This window comes from Primulina huaijiensis, chromosome 17 (assembly GCF_012295235.1).
Source record: "Primulina huaijiensis isolate GDHJ02 chromosome 17, ASM1229523v2, whole genome shotgun sequence".
Lineage (NCBI taxonomy): Eukaryota > Viridiplantae > Streptophyta > Magnoliopsida > Lamiales > Gesneriaceae > Primulina > Primulina huaijiensis.
The window spans coordinates 2,536,174-2,558,163 of NC_133322.1; the positions used below are offsets into that span (position 1 = coordinate 2,536,174).

The 21,990-nt window shown below is 35.8% G+C and overlaps 3 protein-coding genes across 3 annotated transcripts; all 3 read right to left on the reverse strand.

Annotated features, from left to right (window-relative positions):
• Positions 1 to 466: 466 nt before the first annotated feature.
• Positions 467 to 4,028, reverse strand: LOC140963286 (calreticulin-like). The gene is made up of 14 exons (XM_073422572.1): positions 3,805 to 4,028; positions 3,040 to 3,147; positions 2,734 to 2,926; positions 2,377 to 2,635; positions 2,235 to 2,291; positions 2,068 to 2,115; positions 1,902 to 1,988; positions 1,763 to 1,820; positions 1,616 to 1,683; positions 1,422 to 1,517; positions 1,272 to 1,319; positions 1,115 to 1,144; positions 887 to 997; positions 467 to 783 (listed from the first exon to the last, which is right to left on the reverse strand). Exons 1-14 carry the CDS (start codon positions 3,923 to 3,925, stop codon positions 772 to 774), a joined length of 1,296 nt encoding a protein of 431 aa, XP_073278673.1. The 5' UTR covers positions 3,926 to 4,028; the 3' UTR covers positions 467 to 771.
• A 1,455-nt stretch (positions 4,029 to 5,483) lies between these two features.
• Positions 5,484 to 7,523, reverse strand: LOC140963474 (ribosomal RNA small subunit methyltransferase-like). The gene is made up of 2 exons (XM_073422816.1): positions 7,086 to 7,523; positions 5,484 to 6,343 (listed from the first exon to the last, which is right to left on the reverse strand). Exons 1-2 carry the CDS (start codon positions 7,407 to 7,409, stop codon positions 5,597 to 5,599), a joined length of 1,071 nt encoding a protein of 356 aa, XP_073278917.1. The 5' UTR covers positions 7,410 to 7,523; the 3' UTR covers positions 5,484 to 5,596.
• A 1,699-nt stretch (positions 7,524 to 9,222) lies between these two features.
• On the reverse strand, positions 9,223 to 21,788 carry LOC140962342 (lon protease homolog 1, mitochondrial-like). The gene is given in 21 exon segments (XM_073421209.1): positions 9,223 to 9,675; positions 10,025 to 10,543; positions 10,831 to 11,022; positions 11,166 to 11,267; positions 12,242 to 12,409; positions 13,753 to 13,866; positions 14,006 to 14,110; positions 14,223 to 14,353; positions 15,012 to 15,136; positions 15,467 to 15,638; positions 16,251 to 16,290; positions 16,434 to 16,520; positions 16,599 to 16,664; positions 17,314 to 17,412; positions 18,206 to 18,328; positions 18,431 to 18,472; positions 18,713 to 18,778; positions 18,869 to 18,933; positions 18,936 to 19,044; positions 19,496 to 19,561; positions 21,303 to 21,788. Coding segments are annotated over 21 exon segments (2,850 nt in total). The 5' UTR covers positions 21,579 to 21,788; the 3' UTR covers positions 9,223 to 9,492.
• Positions 21,789 to 21,990: the final 202 nt, after the last annotated feature.

The following is a 21,990-nucleotide window of genomic DNA, read 5'->3' on the forward strand; positions in this document are numbered from 1 at the left end:
TATTTAGTGGCAGGAATTATGATTTGGTCTTTTAAGTAAACATAAAATAAGAAGTGGTTTCTCAATCCATTTGTAGTGTCATACCGAGTGCACGACGTAGACTAAACAAAGAAGTAAGAATTGTGAAAGAAAATATCAATGTAAGGTGCAAGAAAGTTATGGATAAAATCGATCTCAAAATATATATTAAGTATTATATTATTAAAGTTTTGCCCACCATTTTTAAAACCACCAAAAGAGGCAGCCAATTGAATCAAAGGATGTACGAATAGAAATATATAATATTACATCTTAACACCACCATTTTTAAAACCACCAAAAGAGGCAGCCAATTGAATCAAAGGATGTACGAATAGAAATATATAATATTACATCTTAACACAAAAATTGCTTCTATTATTTTAATAATAGATAATTAAGATTATATAGAATATGAAGTAAAACACCATTTTAGCAAAAACGAATACTTGAAGTATAAGCAAGTAAAGGGTGGCAAAATGACGATGAAATCAGGCAACTTGGGTACTGTCTCATAATCTAGAACAATACATGATTCTATAAGTTCTCTAATGGCTCCCCTTAGTTGTAAGAAATCAATGCAATCTGCCTCATTTTTTTTAATGTGGCCTCAAACTGTTCAGCATTTTTCTACAAAAACAGAGGTCTAAAACAAGTAAATTTAGAAAAAGAAAAATTGTGAAGCGCCTTCACCGGCTCAGCTTCTGGTCTCGAGAGCGAACTTTCACGAGAACAAGACAGTATCGGAGCATCCTACAGTTCATCCTGCATGAACAAAGAGGATACACATGCAAATTGAGATGAAGTGAAAAACAAGATGGTATTAAAACGACTTCCATACAAGGAGGAAAAAGATTAGAGTTTATACATGAACGTCATCATCCACATCAGCTGCAGGGTCGTCTTCCTTAGAAACTGGCTTGGCATCGTCACTAGCTTCATTGTCTTCTGCATCAGAATCATTATCCCCATCCTCAACCTGTTATTCGAAGACCATTGAGATAAATACACTAAATGAGAAAAAAAAAAAAAAAAAAAAAGAGAGAGAGAGAGAGAAGTTTATTTATATAGTCACAAGAAAGCATTCGGGGCTTACATCAGAATCAATTGGATCCGACTTTGACTCCTGAATTGAACAGAAAATAAATAAACAGTGGAGAGAATCATAAATCAGATATAATTTGAAAGTGATTCAATAAGGAACATTATGGGCCGTGACAGGATAAATTCCAAATAAATAAGCGAAAAAGTACCTGCTCTTCTCTCTTCTTTTCTACCTCATCAAAAGCGGCCTTCTCAGCCTGGAATATCGGCATCGTTAGGCATTAGTTTCCCTTGTTTAATGGGGAAAATGTACTTTTGAAAAACTGGAAGAGAAATATCAGGAAGACAAATTTACATACCTCCTTTTGCTTTCCCCATGTATCTTCAGCTAGCTGCTTAGCATACTCGGGATCATCACATACCAAGACATTGTCAAACATGGTTCCAGATTTCACCTGCAGAAGTATATAGTTTCCCAATGAACATGAGTAATAATATAATCAGAGTAATTATACAGAAAGTGAACACGAAGGAAACAACAAAATTCCTGTACCTGCCACAACTCAATCCCAACATACTTCAGATTCGAGAAAACATAGAGATCTGGATCATCCTTAAAGTCTGAAACCAAGTTACAATGGGATTATACAAATTCTTTGACATGCAACGGGCAACCAAATGATCAAGAGATGTAAGGAACCTGGATTATCAATCAATGGTGTCTTCCACTTCCCACTGTAGTTGGGGTTCTTAATTTTCTGGCAATAGAAAATGATGGCTTTGATTAGTCTGTTTAATTTAATATACCAACAAACTTGCACCAAAAAAATTCCATAAACCTTTGGCTCCCATGGACCCTTGTATTCAGGATTGGGAATGGTTGGTGCTGTCCACTCACCATCCTCCTCCTCATCCCAATCCTCTGGCTGCAATTAACAAGCAGTATACAGCGTTCGGTAGTTACAAGGAATGCAGAAACAGGACTGGAATTTGAATATAATTTACCTTTTTGGCATCAGGGTCTTGGATCTCCTTCAGAATGTCATCATAACCCTGTATAGATAAACTTTGGATTAGATATGTTGTAGGCATTTAACAAAAGGAGCTTCCCTTAGGCCACAAGCCATCATGGACTACTACCAACTGATATGAAACTCAGGAAGTTAACATACCTCAGGCTTTTTGTCTTCAGGGTCAGCAATATATTCTTTGTCATCCCAGTCTTCAGGCTGTCTCAAAATTCAAAGAATGGTAATATCAAAATTTTTGGTACCAGAACAAATATAATTTTGATGTATGACTACAACCACCAACCTTCTTGGCCTCAGGATCCTTAATCTTCTTTGGAGGGAGAAGATCCCAGTCCGAATACAAGCTACCAGATTGTTTCTCTATGTTGTCAATGAGGATGCTGTATGTAGCATCAGGGCGGAGTATGAAAGTATAAACATGAGTCAGTTGGTCAGTTTCACATGGAACATCCTTCTTGATCAAGTGGTTTACCCCATTGTAAGTCAGAATAGCATGGACTTTCTTAGTGCTGTAGCCACAGATGTCTGGTCCAAACATGATGCTGCAATCAACCATGTAGCGCAATCAATCAGCAAGAACTGGTACAGAAATTAAAGAAGGGAAAACGCTGGTATATAAACGGACAGTAAGAGACATAACCTGTAAGGAGTGTCACCACCAAATTTCTTCTGATCAACTTCACCGCTAAGCAATTTCATGTATCCGCCACCACAGTCAAGTTTCTGTTCATGCTTAACAGAGAACTGGAAAACTAAGGTCTTGCCTTTATTGCTGAGTTCAGGGTACTCAGCTGAGATGGCATAAAATCTATAGTCTTCACTGGTCTGAATACCTGAAATAAGTCAAGGAAAACATCAGCAGCACTAGATGTTGGGTGTTTCGCTATTCACACAAATCTACAAATCCAAGCTCTGCCATGTGCACTTTGCACAATGAGATAATTACCTTTGTCGTTGGGGTCTCCATTCCATTTTCCTGAGGTGTAATTCCACTCTCCAGCCATGTTATCATCTTTCTTCCAGTCAGATTTGACCCATCTACTCTCCCATCCATCTTAATAATGCAGCCAAATAAATAATGAGAATGCAACACAATCAAGGGAAAAAGTTCAAGCAAGTAAATACTTCCATTTGTAAACCATAACCAGACATAATCGATCTTTCACCCTTTCCTCACTCAGAAACAAGAATAACCTTTTATCTTCTACACATGAAGCATCAATATAACTGAAAATTATCAAACCCCTTAAAAAACTCCAGTAAGTTCCAATTTTGGCACCACTCAACAGATTTTAAAAGTATTTGATCACAATAAATGCATTAAGTCTACAGCCAAATTCTGTCCAGTGAAATGGGCAGCCCCAAACTAAACTATACATAGAATCTTTGATGCAGACGTAATGGTGAGGGTAAAGAGGTTAGCACTTCATTAGATCCTCATGTCCACGGACAAAGTTCATCGCTTATGCTTCTAAATCAATTCAACATATAGGCGACAAAATGATCTGACTCCACACTGAAATATACATAAAGTGAGAACAACTATATCAGATCTACGTCAACCATAGCAGTGATTAGCTCATTGATATTAACTGACATCACAGCAATAAGATCGCGGCAAAAAACACAAACCAAATCCAATCGAACGACACATATAAACAACCGAAAATTAAAATAACGACGCAAAATTCAGACAAAGTAAATCCGGTACCATCGAAACGCTCTTCGAAGAACACTGTAGCAGAAGAAACCGCTAGGAGCAGAGAAATAGCAATTGGCAGAGAGAGAATATTAGGGTTCATTAACTGGAATATTCTTCGTGAAATCGCCATAGCTGATTTCTGAAGTGAGATTCAAATGCGGCTTGATATTTATAGGGCTGGATCGTTGACCACCTGCTAATGATCTTAAGTGGTGTTACTTTATGCACATTAAAATTTAATGCACGTTTAACACTATTGATATTGATGATGAAATAAATAAATACTTGGGTTAAGAGTTTGGATTATTTTGTTGAAAATACTTTTATTTTCTATATTCTTCTTTTACACAAGAGAGAGTGCTATAAAATATATATAAATAATTTTGTAATATTGTATATATTTGGTGTTCGCTTATGTAGAAATCAATTTGGTGTCACGTTTTTATTGGATGCGATGAAAATATAGTAATCGTGTTTCCAAAAAAACCTATTATTTTTTTTATCTAACAGGTAACTTGTAAGTCTATCAAAGAACTTGTTCACGGGCTAAAAAGATGAATATTGAAAACTTGAACTTGGTTTATTTATCTGAACGAGCTTCATTAAACGAGCTCAAACAGCTTTTATCGAATCGAGTTTTAAATAGCTCATGGGTGGCTTGATTCATTTGCATCTATATTTCAAATTATCAAACTCATTTTTTTATATGACGATGGAAGTCTCAGTCGCTTTTTTCGGTATGCACTGGATGAACATCAAACTAACATAGTACATGTATCCACGTTGTATAAATAAAACACACTAGACAAATCATGTGCAACATGCTCGTCCAAAAAAACAATGAGAGAGAGAATCAAATTTATAACCATTATCAATGTTCATCTAATACATCGAGTCAGACACGCCGTGAAATTCATCTTTTTTGCACACAACAACGTGTGTGGAACATTTATCAAGTTATATATAAAAAAAAAACTTTGATAAGTATTATAATTATATTTAATTTGATAATTGAAAATGAGTAGGTCTTTTGTGAGACGATCTCACGAATCTTTATATGTGAGACTGATCAACCCTACCAATATTTACAATAAACAGTAATAATCTTTCACGAATGACTCAAATAAGAGATCTGTATCACAAAATACGACGTGTGAAACCGTATCACACAAATTTTTTTTTTAAAATACTCCACATGGGGATTCGTTTCAACGTTTTAAGACACTGTCTATTCACTATTGGTTAATATTGGATGATGTAATGCTAACGGTTTTACTTTGGGTAGCATTAATGAATTGAATAAAAAAAAATTATAATGAGATTTTTAAATTATTCAACAATTATATCAAAAATAGTATAAAATTTTAAAAGAAATAAAAGTAGTATTTGAATATAATTTACAAAATTCAAGGCCCCAATAAACGTGTTGTTTTAAAAAAAATATTACATAAAGTCGTTTTAAGAATATTACAAAATGTGTTTAAACAACTATTATATAAAAATATTTTTAGAGTTGATCTGTTAATTGTTTATTCTACAAAAATGTTTAACAAAATCTTGTCGAAAGGCGTACTTCAAGTTTTTTCCACTGTAAAATACGTAAAACATTTTTAAAATGCTTGTCTAAACGGAGAACAAGTAATTCAAAATACATAGATTATACTTTCCACGTATAATTGGGACCTTAAAAATCTACGATGAATTCATAGACTTGAAGAAAAACAAAAACGGTAATCATACGAAAGAAAGAGAGCTACAAAAAGAACACTTCTTGTTGAGATGGGCAAAACTGGTACCAACACTAAGAAAAATGAATACCGGCCTGGTTAAATAATGAAAGCAGATGCATGAAATCGCCTTGTGAGAGCTTGGAGGATCGTTTTTCTTCAAGACCTCCTTGCTTCAAGATGCCCAAAACTTTGTCCTTAACACCCGAGGTCTTAGTATCACCATCGTCCATTTCAGTCTCAATCTCATCGTCATTTATTCCATCTTCGCTGTCCATGTTCAAATCACCAAGAGTGTCTCCTAAAGCAGATACACACGAGGACATTTCTGCATCATCCGAAAATCCTTCTGGTGTAAGCTGCAGTGCCTGTAAAGTCTTGTAGTTCTTTTCCAGTATCGAAAGGACAGTCTTTTGCCTAAACAAAGAACCTAAAGTTTTGTTCTTTCGATTGAAACAGATTCGGACTAAACCATCCCACTCCTTGAAATTCACAGAAAGAAGTGGTTTCCTTGGTTCAATTCTAACTACGGAAGAGTCAACCTTGGGTGGTGGCCTAAAGTTGTTTCTTCCGACCTTCAGCAAGTGGTTAACCCGGGCCAAAAGTTGAGTGTTCACAGAAAGACGACAATAGAGGGTATCACCTGGTTGAGCAACAAGCCTCATGGCAAATTCCCTTTGGAACATAATTACTGCACACCTGAACAATGGACGGTGAGACAATAACTTGAAGGTAAGAGGAGAGGAAATTTGATATGGGATGTTTGCCACGCAAATGTCAAAGTATGGAAGATCACACTTTAAAACATCTCCTTGTATAACCTGAACGAAGAATATTGAAATAATAAGTTTTGATCATTTCTTCAGAATTACTCTACATGTCACAAAGTGTCCGGACACAATGAGATGAAACAACAATAAAAGCCAACTAAATCAGGTAAGACCGAATAACTTCCACTGCCTTGATTATTATTTCAGGTTGAGAGATCTTTTTTCAAATAAAAGAGAAAGAAGTGAGGCTAAAACATTGAATCAAAGAAAGAATTGAGTACAATCAGAGTCTCGGACAAAAAAGTAAGCTCTAAATTCATGCAGTGACATTCAGATATTATAGTATCAATTCACTTGAGACCTGCCCTCCAAGTTCGAACAAGCACGGCATCTATGGGGGATTCCACCACCAAAAAAAAAATAGTCGACGAAAATTGGATTTCCAACGCTAAACACTAGTAGAAAGGATAACGCCAAGATGATTGCATAGACAATTCTGGACTCATATTTTTTCCCACAGTAAAAACACTGCCTTTGTCAAATTAGTGGATTATGAACATGGAAGCGTTCAATTCTAGTACAACTGAAGAAGTAAATAACTTTTAATATAATAATACCTCGATAATTTGTTTACCAGCTAATTCAATTGAAATCTTCAGCAAATTTCTCGAACCTCCAGGCAAACAACATAAGAACTAGAAACCAAGAGCAAAAAAAAAAAAAACACTTGCACGCCACAAAATTCTTGAAATAAAGGTTCTCTCAAAACGCAAAAGGGCTGCAAAATATTAACCTTCAATTGATTAGAAAAAGGAGTTCCTTGAAAACGACGCTGCAACTCGAGAACCATACGAGGATCGAGCTCTATAGCCACGACCGATTTCCCAGCTTCAAGAAGCTTCTTCGTGAGATTACCCGTACCAGGACCAATCTCAAGGATGACGTCAGTAGACTTAATTCCGGCTTTTTGAACAATTGAGTCGACCAACAGTGGGTTTTTAAGTATATGTTGTCCCTTCGACTTGTAAAACGGGATTCCGCCCTGGAAACCTTTCGACGCCGCCGTGGCTCCGCCCTTTTGGGACGGCCTCTCTCTCTTGATCTTGCCTCCCGCCATTAGAGAGGTGAAATCGAAGATCTCTTGGTTCTCTTTTCCCCGTGTCGACTGCGGCTGAATTTGGGGAGAAAGGGGTTTTCGTCTTTGGGCAACTCGGGCCTCTGGGTCCTAAAGTCGGCCCAATAAACATATATCCACAAAATATTATAATAATATTCTAATTGTCCTTTCTAGACATTTTCCAATTCTCCATTTACTCTCCGATTTCATCGTAGTAATTCCTAGACGAACACAAATCTCGCAGCATCCCGATTCGTTGCTGGTAGGAAGAAATTGAAGTTGGAATCGTGGTGGAGATTATATATAATCTTCGGTTTCTTACTTTTCACATACAGTAAATTATGAATGTATCCGTTCATGACATCCAACCAAAGCATTTAATGTATTTCCTGTGTTGTCGTCGTTTCTTGTATAGTTAATTTTCTAAACATGAACATAAAATTTATTCAAACCTGCTCGGCATATTTAGAAAATTTCTTCATTCCAACTGCGCCAATCAGGATAATGCATCATATATATACATACACAAGGTAATTTCCATTATGTCAATCAAAATCTACAAAAAAAAGTGCAGGCTGTTTAAGTTTCAAGCTAGCCCCTCTCTGTTTAAGTTGTTATACCATATTCTATATATTTACTTTATATTGGCTTTTTTCCCCCTCTTAACGTGTTTTTTTTTTATTTTTGTTCATTTATGGACATAAACTATTAATCAAATTTTGTTTTTGTGTTTGCAGAGAGAGACGGATTAGTGAAGTTGTTTTTCAAAGTTTTGATTAATTTACTTCATAGTTTTACACGCATATTATTTGTGGCCCCATATTTATTGTAAATGGTCTGTCTATCTTAATCCACTTATTTCTTGCAAGTTGTCAGTCTCAATCAATGGTCAAATTTCACTACATGATTCTATATACAACATGAGTACTATTTTTCTTTTTTTCATATTTTGAGGAGGCGACTACAATCAGAAGTCTTGGACTTAAACATCATCCTTAACTTTGGAACGCAGATGTAACACGATCAAAAGTCGATGTCAGGTTTTTAAATTTTTTGATACTATACATATGTGTGTGATTTTATAAAATTTAAGGAGTATTGTAATCTATCAATAAAATCGATTATTCACTTTCATTAAAAAAAAAAAAATTGTGTTCTTAGCCTCAAATTTTCGTTCTGCATTTGCTTTTCTCAATTTGATTCAAATTCAGAAGTTGGTTTCATGTTAACTTTGATTCTTCAAGATGATTTTGGCTTTTTTGTAAATAAATGAAAATTCATCTGAACATTCTTACTTTAGCCAATATTTTTTGCTACTCTAAAATTATCTTTTATAATATATATTTTGTCACATTAAGTTCAAATTCACCCCAAGTCTAATTCCTGGATCCTTCCAAGTGTTTGTATATATATTTAAAAATTAACCAAATTCAATAAGTTATATTTCTATTAAAATTTATTGGCTCTGTTAAATTAGAATATACAAAATTTATTTAAATATGTTTTTATATTTGAGTAAATTTGTTAAATTTTGTCCTTCTGGTTGGGAAACCACAGACATTAAACTCCAAGAAAATTGGGAGAGAAAGTCAAAGTTAACTTGACAAAATCTATTAAACATTATTAAGGTTATCTGAACCATCACAAGGACATAAATTTCAGTCAGATTCAAACAAATCGAGAATTTTCTGTTTTCTTCGTTTTAGTCTAGCAATTTAATGATTGTAGCAACTTTAATGACTAAATATGTAAAATCATAATTTCATTCGGAAGAAAGAAAACTCAGAACAAGCCTCATTTCTTCTTGGTACTTTTTGATCGCTACACTCAAGTTTGAGCAGCCAAAAAATCATTTGAATGATATATATATCAGCATCACTACAAAAAAAATAACTGGAATCATACATCAGCATCACTACCAAAACTTTGTTCCAACAATTAGTAGCTGCAAGGCTCTATATATTAATAAGACAGAAAAATGAATGGGCAGTACCCCCTTGGATCGTTCGTAACTATGATGTATACAGGAAATGACATTTGCAACGTCAGACAGTTTGAACTCAAGCCCTCCCACCAAGACGCATTATTGTGACTTCTGGTTCTCCTCGAAAGCCAAATCATATATCTGACTGTAGTCATCAACAAAATGTACCTCAAGGCCCTCTTTCACGTTTGGTGCTAGTTCATCGAAATCTCTCCTGTTTGCCGAAGGAAATATGATGGTTTTCACATCACTACGCCTTGCTGCGATCGTTTTTTCCTTCACCTGGTTTTACGGCAAGAAACTAAAGTTAGATTAAGGGACACAGAAAAGAGATATGAATAAGAAAATTGACAGACAACCTAGTGGAGTGCTGGTGGTGAGGCAGGTGATCTATATTAAGCCAGATTTGCAGTCCGATTTTTTTTTTAATTGAAACGTTGATATGTTTTAATCTGAATGACATAATCTAGTGAATCTGTCAGATCATGAATACATAAGAATTTTCCATCCAACGACTCCATAAAGCGAGTGAACAAATTCTTCCATGAAATTGAGGAAATGAACATAAAATGGTCATGGTAATATATATGCAGAAGCCAAACTGTCACAAATTAAAGCTTGATTCACATACCCCGCCTATAGGAAGTATTTTTCTCGTTAATGTGACTTCACCAGTCATAGCAAGGTCCTTTTTAACAAGTTTATTCATGGACAGAGACAGCAAAGACGTGATCATGGTGCAACCAGCACTAGGGCCATCCTTAGGAGTAGCTCCGGCAGGAACATGAAGATGAACCTTCGAATTTGCAAAGAACTGATTCTCCGGATCCTTCTCAAGCAATATGGCCCTTGCAACAGTATTCGCAATCTGAGCGCTTTCTTTCATGACTTCTCCTAGCTGCCCGGTGAGATTGATTTCCCCTTTACCTTCGCCTTGCACAACCAGACTGGTCTCTACATATAGTGTCGAGCCACCCATTGAGGTCCATGCGAGACCCATAACAACTCCAACTGGAGTTTGATCATATATGCGCTCGGCGTGGAAAACTGGCTTTCCGACATAGTCAACAAGGTTAGATGTGTCAACTGAAACCTTTTCTACTGTTCTATTCGATTCGCTTTCTTGAACTTTTTCTGCTTCCAAAGTATCCTAGGAGGATAATTCCCAGAGTATAATCAAGAGTCAGCGTCGGCAACAATCAAGTGGATATAACATTGAAACGACGCAGGTCAGCACATGGAAACAAAAGCTTCAGATTACAGATAAAAAGTGATTATAAGTGAATATTCACTGCACTTTAAAAAAACATATATCAACATATCAAGTTTGTTCATGAGTCCACAGCCTCGTGAAGTTAATCTACATCATCATAAAGAAGTTAAAAACAGGTAAACTTTCCATCATTGAGCACAATAGGGACAGAGTATTTATGATACCTCCGGAGTACGAGATCGATCAAAAGAAGTTGGATTTTGATCATCTGGGGAGTGGGAATCTGTGGTTACAATTTCAGCTTCTACAGTTTCATTTGACACAGTACCAGATTCTGCCTTTTCCTCGTCAGGTTGGACAACTTGCGCAACCACAGATTCAATGTTCTCTCCTTGCCTTACAAGTTGCAGAGCAATCTGTCAGCAAACAAAGAAAATAATCAACATGATAAAAAAACAAAAAAAGAATAGTTCTAGTCATAAAAACAATTTGGGCTAAACACAATTGAACCATATGAAACACTTCAAACTTGCAATAAAATCAGAAGCTACAGGAAAACCTTTCTATATATCTTCTCGATTTGCTTTTGAAGATTTCGAACTCCTGCCTCTCTGCAGTAATTTTCAATTAAGGCAAGAAGTGCAGAATCTGTGACCTCAACCTGATTCACAAGGAAAAAAATGTTGACATTTGTGCAATAGAGAAGGACCACAAGATGATGATTATTCATCATTTATCGAAACGAGCTAACCCCTAGAGGTTAAGCAAAATATCAGTCAAAAAGAAGATAGCGCTAGATTAGAATTAAAGCTGATGAACACAGATCAACGAACATTTGATGAGACACAAATCAATCATGGACGGGCCCATGAATATAGACGAGGTGGTCATGGGGAGCCACGTACTTTGGATGGAAAAACTTATAATTTTTAGAAAAGATAACCCTCATTCAGGAACATGTCAAGGTTCTAAGACATGGACAAAGAAAGGGTAATTAACATTGCTAAAGAAATTTTAAAAAAAAATAGTACATATAAATCATGACATTTATTATTCCAATCTAGATCACCATAAATCACAGTCCAGAAAGTAATCTATTCAAGTGGTTTGAGAGCAACCAACAAATATGGAGATGTGCGAGTTTATTGCAGAAACATTATCTACAAGCAAAACTTGTTTACCCAAAAAGGAAGTGGAAATTTAATCCAAAATTATTGATTTTGTTTTTCAAAGAGAAAAGGCATATAAAAAAATTATAAAGGGCACCTATGTTTAAAAATTTGTGGTTTCAGTTCCACACTATAACCATTTGGACTGTCAGAAGAACCAACGGCAGTCAATATTTACTATTCTTTTTCACTAATTCTGCCGCAATTTAAATTACCCTCTAATAACAGTATCCCAACACCCAAATCACCTATTTTTTAATTTATTTAATGTGGAAACAGTTACCAGAATGTCCTTTTCACCTTTGTGTGCTATATTAACACCAGAACTGATTTTCCATCATACACCTTTACAACTGAATAGTAACAACAATAACATCCTTTACGCATAATGCATGGATAATGGTAAGTCTCATTCCCTGTTGACCATCTGCAAGAAGAGCAGGCAAAAGACAGGGAGTGGAAATACCTGCTCAGGCTTGATGCCACAAGCTTCTCGAGTGGCTTTCTCCAAATAATCTCTTGCAATGTGCATTTTCTCATCGGTGATATAACCGGCAATGGAGATCACTTCCATTCTATCCAAAAGGGGATTGGGTATCATTTCCACAACATTTGCTGTGCATACAAACAAAACCTGCACCGAGAGTAAAAAGCAGGTTAGAAAAATAATCCACCGAAACAAAATTTCAAAATTACATCATGAGATTATTCACGACAACATTTAAACTCTTGAGAGCTTGCACAAGTAAAATAACCTGAAAGGCCTCAATGAGAAATCTTCATTTTGATTTTATCAATCACAAAGAGACTGTTTCCATAATTTAAGTGTGCAAGTGCAACTAGTGTACATATCAAGTTTCAGCAGCATATAAACCGTATTAAGTTTGAGCTATTCTATAGTCAAAAGCAAACTTATGAGGATGTCCATTGAGAGCTATAGATTACTATGCATGTAATTCGATAAACAAAAATTGCACAAAGTTATCCATATTTCAGAATCAAAACCCAAAAATTTATCTAACTTCCACAAATGATCCCCTGTTTGACCTAAAAAGTCATTTTTATGTTAGGTGGTGAAATACTGTTTATATTTTTACTCGATCTAACAGTATCAGTTTCAAGATTGAAAATGGCATACTAGCATTTCAGATCGTGAAATAATTTAAGAAAAGTTTACACAAATTAGGGCGTTGAATCGACGTGGCTTGATTTTGAGGAGTCAAACCAGACATCCTCCGTAGGACGTAATATTTTTCGCAATATACAGTATTCTGTTTCCCCGTTGAAATTTTGGAAAGACACATGTTTACTATTGCTTCCAACTTGTATTGATTTGTGGAAAAAAGAGATTAATGAAAGATAAAGAAACTCCAGAAAGAACATGAAGTTGAGTAATAGTTTGTGAGGAGTCTAACTAGAACATGAATCAGACTAAAAGGCAGTTCTAATTCAGTCAAGTATTTTGTTGGAGAAATAAAACCAAAATATCTTTAAGCCAACTGGTCCTCAAACAGGAATCATGAAAGGCTAACTAGAAAAATATTTCCAGAATTAGACACTGCCGTCCCAGACATGCAATCAGACTGTCCCGAGGGATACTAATCCTGAAACCTCTTCAATTCATATTAACATAAATTGAAAAAAGAACAAGGTCAAGTTCACATACAACGCAATCTAGGTTCCTGGGTTTGAGCGCCAAACGCATCATAGGTAAGGCTTTTTGAAGACAAAAAACAGCTGACTGAGCAACAATAATCAAGAACCATAGAGGAACCTTGAAGTTCCCCACTTATTTATCCCAACATAAGAAATTTAATTGGTCCAAAGGTCCATATTCCTTTAATACTGAAAATTATAAATTATGTTCATGCATGTCCATTATCACCAAGTCCACCAACCACCGTAAGGGAACATAAACAATGTCAAAATCACAAATTGTCCACATCGCCCACTTCATCTAGTTCAAGACCCACTAACCTTCGATAAATCAATGGGAACATCAAGATAGTGGTCCAGAAAATTTGCATTCTGCTCTGGATCAAGAAGTTCCAACATTGCACTTGCCGGATCACCTGCATGTCCTCTACCCAACTGCCAATAGACAATTGCATCAAGGATGCAAATTCAATTGATAGAATGAATATTACCTCAAAGAAACCAAATTACAGATGATAAAATCATGAACAGAAAGTGTAAAGCTATGTTCCCAATAGAAGGGGCAGATAAATACCTTGTCTATCTCATCAATCAGAACAAGAGGATTGGCTGTTCCCACACTCTTAAGACATTGCACCGTCTTCCCTGGCATGGCACCAATATAGGTTCGGCGATGCCCCTTATTGTAAATTCCAGAGTCAAACACAAATTATTTTGTTACTTCAAAGTTCAAACTAAGCATATTTTTATCACCATCTCAATTCTCAAATGTTTCAAGGTTCATTACACACCTTGATTTCAGCAACATCAGATAAACCTCCAACAGAGAACCGGTAAAATTTACGGTTTAATGCCCGAGCAATTGAACGGCCAATGCTTGTTTTCCCAACTCCAGGAGGACCAGACAGGCATATGATTTTCCCTGTAAACAAATAAGACAAGCAGCTTTATGAATGCACCACAAGTCCACAACTCAACAGCAGCGATTGCTACATAGGATTTTTTTTAAAAGATGTTTTAAACGAGAAAATGAGTCATACAAGAAATAAACAAAAGCGCGTCAATATTATTCCAAAGAGGCTTGAAATGAGAAAATGGGTCCACACAGGAAAAATAATAACGAAGGTTCTAATCAATGAAAGTTTAAATACATGCATCGCCAAAGCTACACAAGTTTGCTAAAAATGGCATTTCTTTCCAAATCTAAATAGGTCAAGAAAAAGAAGCCATATTTAATGTTCCCCATCTGGTCCAAACCCAATACTCAAACCAACAACACAAACCTCCAAAACTACACATGGTTTGACTTTTATGCATGGATATCTGACGAAAAAACACGAAGATAATATGTACAATCAAAAACCATAATACAATTGTCTAGTCTGCTGAGCATTTTCTTCAGATCAAGACATGCGAGCACACACATCTACATATACAAATTCAGTGGTGAAATAACTGTAAAAGGAAAAGGTTTTTCACATCAGAGGAATCCATCAGCGGACAGAAATTACATTTTTCGGGAGTGTCGACTTAATTCAAGAAATCAAGAAAGAGAACAAAATGCTGAGGAACTGCCCAACCTTGCGAGGTTCCTCTCAATTTTCCCACTGCTATGAATTCCAATATTCTTTCTTTAACATCTGTCAATCCATAATGATCTTCATCCAGGATTTTTTGTGCTTCCATTACAACAAAGTTCTCATCACTGCAAATTTTCAAAATATAAATAATAAATCGGGATTCATCCACAATTTGTGCTTGAATTGCAGTAAAGTAGTTGTCTAAAAGAGATTGATATGATTTAGACATCTAACCACTCTGTCATGAATAAAGGCCCAACTATCTAAATTATGTATTGTACCGTGCTCTCTCTCCACTATATATCCATCACAAAAATTCAAAACATTTAATCCCCATACTGACACACTAATTTGTAAACAATGGCAAATATATGTCTTAAACACTAGTATAGCATGGAGTAAGAAGGAAACAACACCAAGTAATAAATAGTGCGCTAGGATGATATACTACACACCTGTATTCTCCCCAAGGCAATGCAGTCAACCAATCAAGATAATTGCGTGTCACATTAAATTCACTAGAACTAGCTTCCAAGAGTTGTAATTTAGTCAATTCTTCTTCTATGACTTGAAAAACATGAGATGGGATTTTCTCCTTCTTTGGCTCAAGCCTTTCCCTAAACTTTGCTGCAATAAATGCAGGATGTCAAAAATAAACACTAGCAAGCAATTGAAAGCTGATAAAAACTGAGCAATCTTTGTAGTAGATGCCTGATGCTAGAGCAAATATGAACTCAAAGGCATCTCCTATATCAATTATCAAACTTCAGGCACTCTTGATGCTCAGAGCAGATTACATGAACTGAACTCAGAGATCAAGATGTACTAAACCAGTAAACTCACATCTCAGGGCAACGGACTGAGATGCCATATGAACTATGAAGCAAAATCAACTGCAGCCAACTTTGAATCAGATAAGTATTCATAAAGCCAAAGAATGATACAAAATAATGGCAATACGATGCTGACCTTTCATGATGCAACAATCAAGTGACATTTGTGAAATTATTTTATCAATATGAACAAATCCATTAAACCCAATAAATAGGCTCACAGTAATTCAGAAACAGACACAAATCAAATGATGAAAGCAAATACAAGTATCTGATATTCTATATTTCTGTCCCACTTCTTATATGCGAGCCATGAAGTTTGGCAAGATGAACCATAAATATCAACCATTACAGAGTTTGACAAGAATAAGTACAATGAAAAGTAATTAGATAAAAGAGAGCAAACCAGAAAGGGCAGTTTTGTCATCAGTCTCCAATCCCAATTCCTGTGCATTAAAATCATGATCAGTGCTTTCCTGACTCAAGACATCTCACTTAGAACAGCTCAAAAAATTGTCGTGGTGACAAATTTTTGTGTCCATATGACACAGAAAAATATGCAAGTTTAACAAAAGACTAAGAAGCATGCCTTCTTTATGGCCTTGAGCTGTTCATTCAACAAGTACCGACGCTGCTCCCCACTTATCTTTTCTTCAATAGCCTTAGCTATGGATTCCTTAATACAACAAAAAAGGGTAGATTACCGAATGGACAAATGTAAGAAACAAGAGATATCTAATCAATTTCTTCATACCTGGATCTTGCTAATCTCCATCTCTTTCTTCACCAATTCCAGGGTAAGTTTTAATCGTTTATGTACCTGCATAAGGAGGCACAATGAGCAACAAAAAAATGAAATGTGCGAAATTTAACAAGTTATCAAGTCAATCAATTAGTTTCGAAAACCAATAACCAAAATAAGAGCACAAGCCATGAGGCTGTGAACGGTAAACGTTTATCAACATTTATCCCCGTGTTTTTCTTTTTTCTTTTTTTATGTCAAAGCACCTTGCGCAAGGGCAGTTTAAAAGTAGCATGTTCTCGGAGGAACAAAAATGCTTTGAACTTCGAAGTTCTTCCAAGCATGTTTCCCTTTGTAGGACATCTATCATGAGACTAAAATGTGGCACACACGACTTGAATTTTCACCCTCCTCCATTTTCGTCCTACAGCAGCTTTGAAATCATATAGAAGTTCCCGATGCTCAGGACGTTGAAGGAGAATAATAAGATTGAAAACCTCTTTTTTCAAAATGATTAATACGAGTCAGGAAAATCGGACATTATGGTGTCCAAGCAGCTTGTATAAATACCTTATTAGGATTGAGAAATGAGAACCAATAAAATCAGACTAAGATGAGAAGTAGCACTGGTAAAAGCAGCAGATAATACATAGGAAGATAGAAATTCAATGTTCATTCTCCCAAAGGGTAGCATGTAGGCATAAACATTGAATTATAAATTACTTACATCGAGTTCTTCAAGCACCTGTTGGCACTGTAACTTATTTGCACCTGATATTGCTGCTCCAAAATCAGCCAATCTTGGACATGTAAACTCGCCAATGTGCTGCAGATGTTGAAATTTAGGAGCTAGTATAGAGATAGATGCACACAAACAATCAAGGCATCGCCTACTTTTAAATAAGAATTGGCAATATTTCAAACTTGAAAATGTGACACTGTACTAGATTGAGGCAATTGATTCATCCATAATACCAAGTGTCAAGATTATCTTAATCAAGTATTCTTCACAGTTAGTATTCTTCCAGTAACTCAAAAGCAATTTTCTGAAATGAATATTGCTCCACCCATAGTATCCAGCAGCATATTAACACACTTGCGATAAAAAAATGAAAATTTTGTTTTTCTTCAGAATTTTCTTTTTCTTTAACAAAGGTGGCATATGCCACTTATTTTATTTGCGTCCAATAAAAATTCTAGGGTTGTGCTGGTGTTCACAATCCCTAGTACACAAAGCAAAGGTTCTATCGAAGTCTAGAAATTATTTCAAATCTTTTGGTGAAAATTCTTCTTGATCATGGCAACATTGTCACATCCACAGATCAACTGGTCAGCATATCAAATTTTTTTAACCTTGTAAAGCAAAGAATGCAAACAAGTAGTTACCAACCACTTAATACAGTTTCAGGCATGCAAGTTACAAAAGAAATTTTGCCCCAGAACTTCCATTTGTCAAGAATTTATGAACTAGATTGAATTGGTTCCTAAATAGTGTCGGGGAGCTTGTATTATCAAAAAAATTACAACCACTTAGATACAGACATACAAACAAATAGAACATTTGAAAACATTCTCATGTGCACGTCACTGTCGCAAAATCCATGAAACAAAACTCAAACTTGGGTGTAAGTTTGGACGTGATCACGCCAAAGAGAACTTGTCTTCAAAACATCTCTCAAAGTAGATATGACTTCAAATGAAGTGGCCTTCAGAATGTCATCATCCTTATCATATGGTTTTTCCTAATAAACACGTCACACTTGAGCAAAGAAAGTTTCCCAAATAAACCGTGTTTCAACTTATATAAGAAAAAGCAGGATAAGGCATATAAAGAGTTCGCAGACCTTGAGATGATCGATTTTGACTGTTAGAGGATCTTCACTGACCTGCAGAAGACAATTATTTCAGTTGTCCTGATTCTGCACAATAGATATGCAAATGTACCTGTACATGTAAACGTGGATGATCTACTGTGTGCCGGTGTGTATGTAAGCATATAACAATAACTAAGAAAAGCCCATCTTTAAATAAATGGATATAGTTTTAGTAGGCCCAAACAAAAATAGATGAATTAAGACAGAAATAGAGAACGAACTATCTACAGAGAATAAAGGACTCCAACTCACCATTTCTGTTATTTTAAGTCGCCTGTGACCAATAAGAACTATCTGATCCCCTTGAATGCTTGTTATCTAGTACGTAAATCAGTTTGATCAAATCCAGAGAATTTATGAGTGGATAAATGGTTTTCAATAATTAGCAAACTGGATGGTAGAAATAACCTGAGCTAATGTGCCAACTTCATGAAGGCGATCAAATAAATCTTTTCCTTTGAGATTGTGTATATTCTTTCTGAATCTGAACCCTCGGTTCCTGGCTCATCTTTTAGGAGGCAAGCACCAGCATAAGGGGCTTGGCGTTTTCTACTCTCTACTAAAGCTGCTAACAATTTTGGATCCTGTGAAGGAGAATAAGGAATGAAGTCTTTCCTAATCAAGATGAACAGGAACATGATGATTACACCCTTGTGTAATTTCAGACTCCGTTGCTCATTTAACAATTAAAAAGAAAAAATGAATAAAATGAAAAGAAAAACTTTCAACTTTTTCCACAGTTTTACAAAAAATAAGATTCTGACACAGGGAAATCACCAATTGAAAGTGCAAACAGTTTCTCTTACAGCTCAAGAAAGAAGAGATGATAAATCAGAAAGAAGATAGGCACAAGCCAGCACTCATAACAACTCCACGACCTGAATGTGCTAAACTTCCAAAAAATGTCTGTATGCTTATAAGTTCAGCTTCAACCTAAATATGGGCATATATCATTGCACTCAAGAGAAGAGACTGAAAAATATAATTTTGATACTATTAGTTACATTACAAAGAGCAAGGTACAAGCTGCCATACCTTGACATAAATTGGCATATAAAATCCAGGAAATAATGGTCTATGTGGCAGTGGTAATGCTATTACCTGCGCAAGAAACAAAAACCTTCATCGGTGACCAACTCTGAGAGTAACACAGAATGGAAAAATGGAATTAACAGCATTGGTTTTTCCACAATCCAATTACCTCTTTTCCAATTGCTAACTAATGTAACAGGAACCTTGATTGATAAACCTTCCCAAAGTTATAAAAAAGCGAACAAAACAAACGCCATTTAAGTGAAGCAGCACCAAGGGATAACGGAATGATAAATCACTGACATAACAAGGAAACAGTACTGCTGTAATGCGCCTTCACACCAAGTAGCAATCACACCTTAGATTCCATTAGTTTTATAGACTCATCGGCGGTGTTTAAATAAAATTTCACCTGGAAATAGCTCCTCTAATGTCACGTGGTATCATGTATTTACAGATAAATGCAGTGCTAGAAACCACAACAAAATTTACTAAATTTCCTCAGAATTCAGACATTACCATCACTACAACTTTTTACTCATGTTTGCAAAGAAGTTCTATTTCCTTCAAGCAGCCATGAAGGGAAACTTCCGCACAGCCACTTAATATTCAAACAGGAAAGTTTTTTCAGCATTTCATTGGAATAGTATAGAGTTTTTTTGGACAATTGGTCTGTCTCCACTTTGAAAAATCATCACAGTGACAACTCGTTCAAGATATCGACATCAGGTTGGAACCTAATGTTGCAACAGACCCCCTAACAATTACCAAATAAATAGGAGATAGCCTTCCTTCACCGGAGGAGCAAAATGAATCAAGCCTTCTTGTAAGCCAGTAAGCCACTTGACTGAAGCTCGAATTTTCCTAAGCTTGAGCTTATTATTATTATTATTGCTCAAAAGCTTGTCAGCTGGCTCGTGAGGTTTTTATTACAACCGTTACTTTTTAAATTAAATAAACACCATATTAAAATCTCGATTAAATTTACTCGTAAATATTATCGTTTTCCTAATTGAAAACTGAACTAATTTTTCTTGTACTTTGAAGCATAATATTTATGTAAACTCAAATCACAATTAGTTCCTTAAATAGATCAATAAAATGAGTTATCTAGAGCTTGAGCTCGACAATAGAATCCTGAGACCGAGTTGAATAAATTTTAGAAGCTCGACTTTTTCCTTAAAAGAAATTGAGATCTGAATCCTCGTGAGCACACAGACAGAGCTGTAAATATCCTCTTCTCCTTAAATTCATGTTCTAACAGAAGAAACTCTTTCCGAAGAAATAGGGAATTCAAGCCAACATTTAAAACTAAAATGCTTGCATTAAGAAGGTGCCACGGCGTTCTTTTCAGAGTAGTGCAGTCAGAATCAGGTAGCAACATAAGACAAGGAAATGGAAACTATTGACATGGATGAAAAATTGTCAAACCACAATCAGACCAACTCTACTAACTTATAACTCTAAGAAAAGTACACAAACATGTCAGTCTTGTTGGTTCCACGCAATTGAACAAAAATATTATTCTTAAATTGCATCACTTGCATTGGAAGTTACTTATTCCACTCATTCAATAGTCAAACCACAAAGAACAAAGGAAGCCAATACTCAATTTTGGCCAAATAATTACATACATCACTAATTAAATTAGTGCAATATTGATTTTGGTTTACTACATCGAGTGCACAACCCATGAATAGCACAAAACGTTCTTTCCTCAAAGATTATAAAATCATGGACAGCAATCCATAGTTTTCAAACAAAAGAAACAATATTTTTTTTAGCGGTTCACGATCATGAAAAAACTAACAGTTAAACAATCTTCGGGTCTGAACACAGTAGGCACAATAGCTGACGAGGAATTCCCCTCCGCCTCTTCTCCAGCTGCCGATTCCAACCGTGTAGTCTCTGCCACTGCTGACTCCACCGGGTCGGATGCATCAGAGCAGAAAAACCTTGGATAAAAATGCCCATTTTGCCCTCTCTGAGAATTCAGCGCCCAGAGCAATGGGGGCACGATATCTCCAAAAGGAACCTGACGCCCGATGTACGCCCCGAATCGGCAAGAGGCGAGGACCTTCAGCATGGGGAATGGTTAAGAAAAAAAAAGCAAGAGTCTTGGGAGATAATTCCGGGATTTGAAGGCTATGGAAAGCTAGGGTTACATGAGGGAGTGAAATTGAACCGCCATTGATGACCGATTGAAGAAAGCTTGGGGAAGAAGACGCAGGAGACTGACGACTTCAGTCGGGGGTTTAAGGTTTTAACTCCAGCATAAAAACCTTGGGTTTTTGCTTGTTGAAAATACCGAATATTAATGTGTGAGTTTTTCATAAAAAATTTCAATAAACTCGAGATTTCAAAAAATAATGTGAGCAGTTATCCCTATGACACTTTTCATTTTATTTAAACTTTAGTTTGGTAAAGTAATTCAATTATAATTTGAAAGAGTAGGTCTCTTTATAGACGATATCACGGATCTTTATTTTTGAGACGGA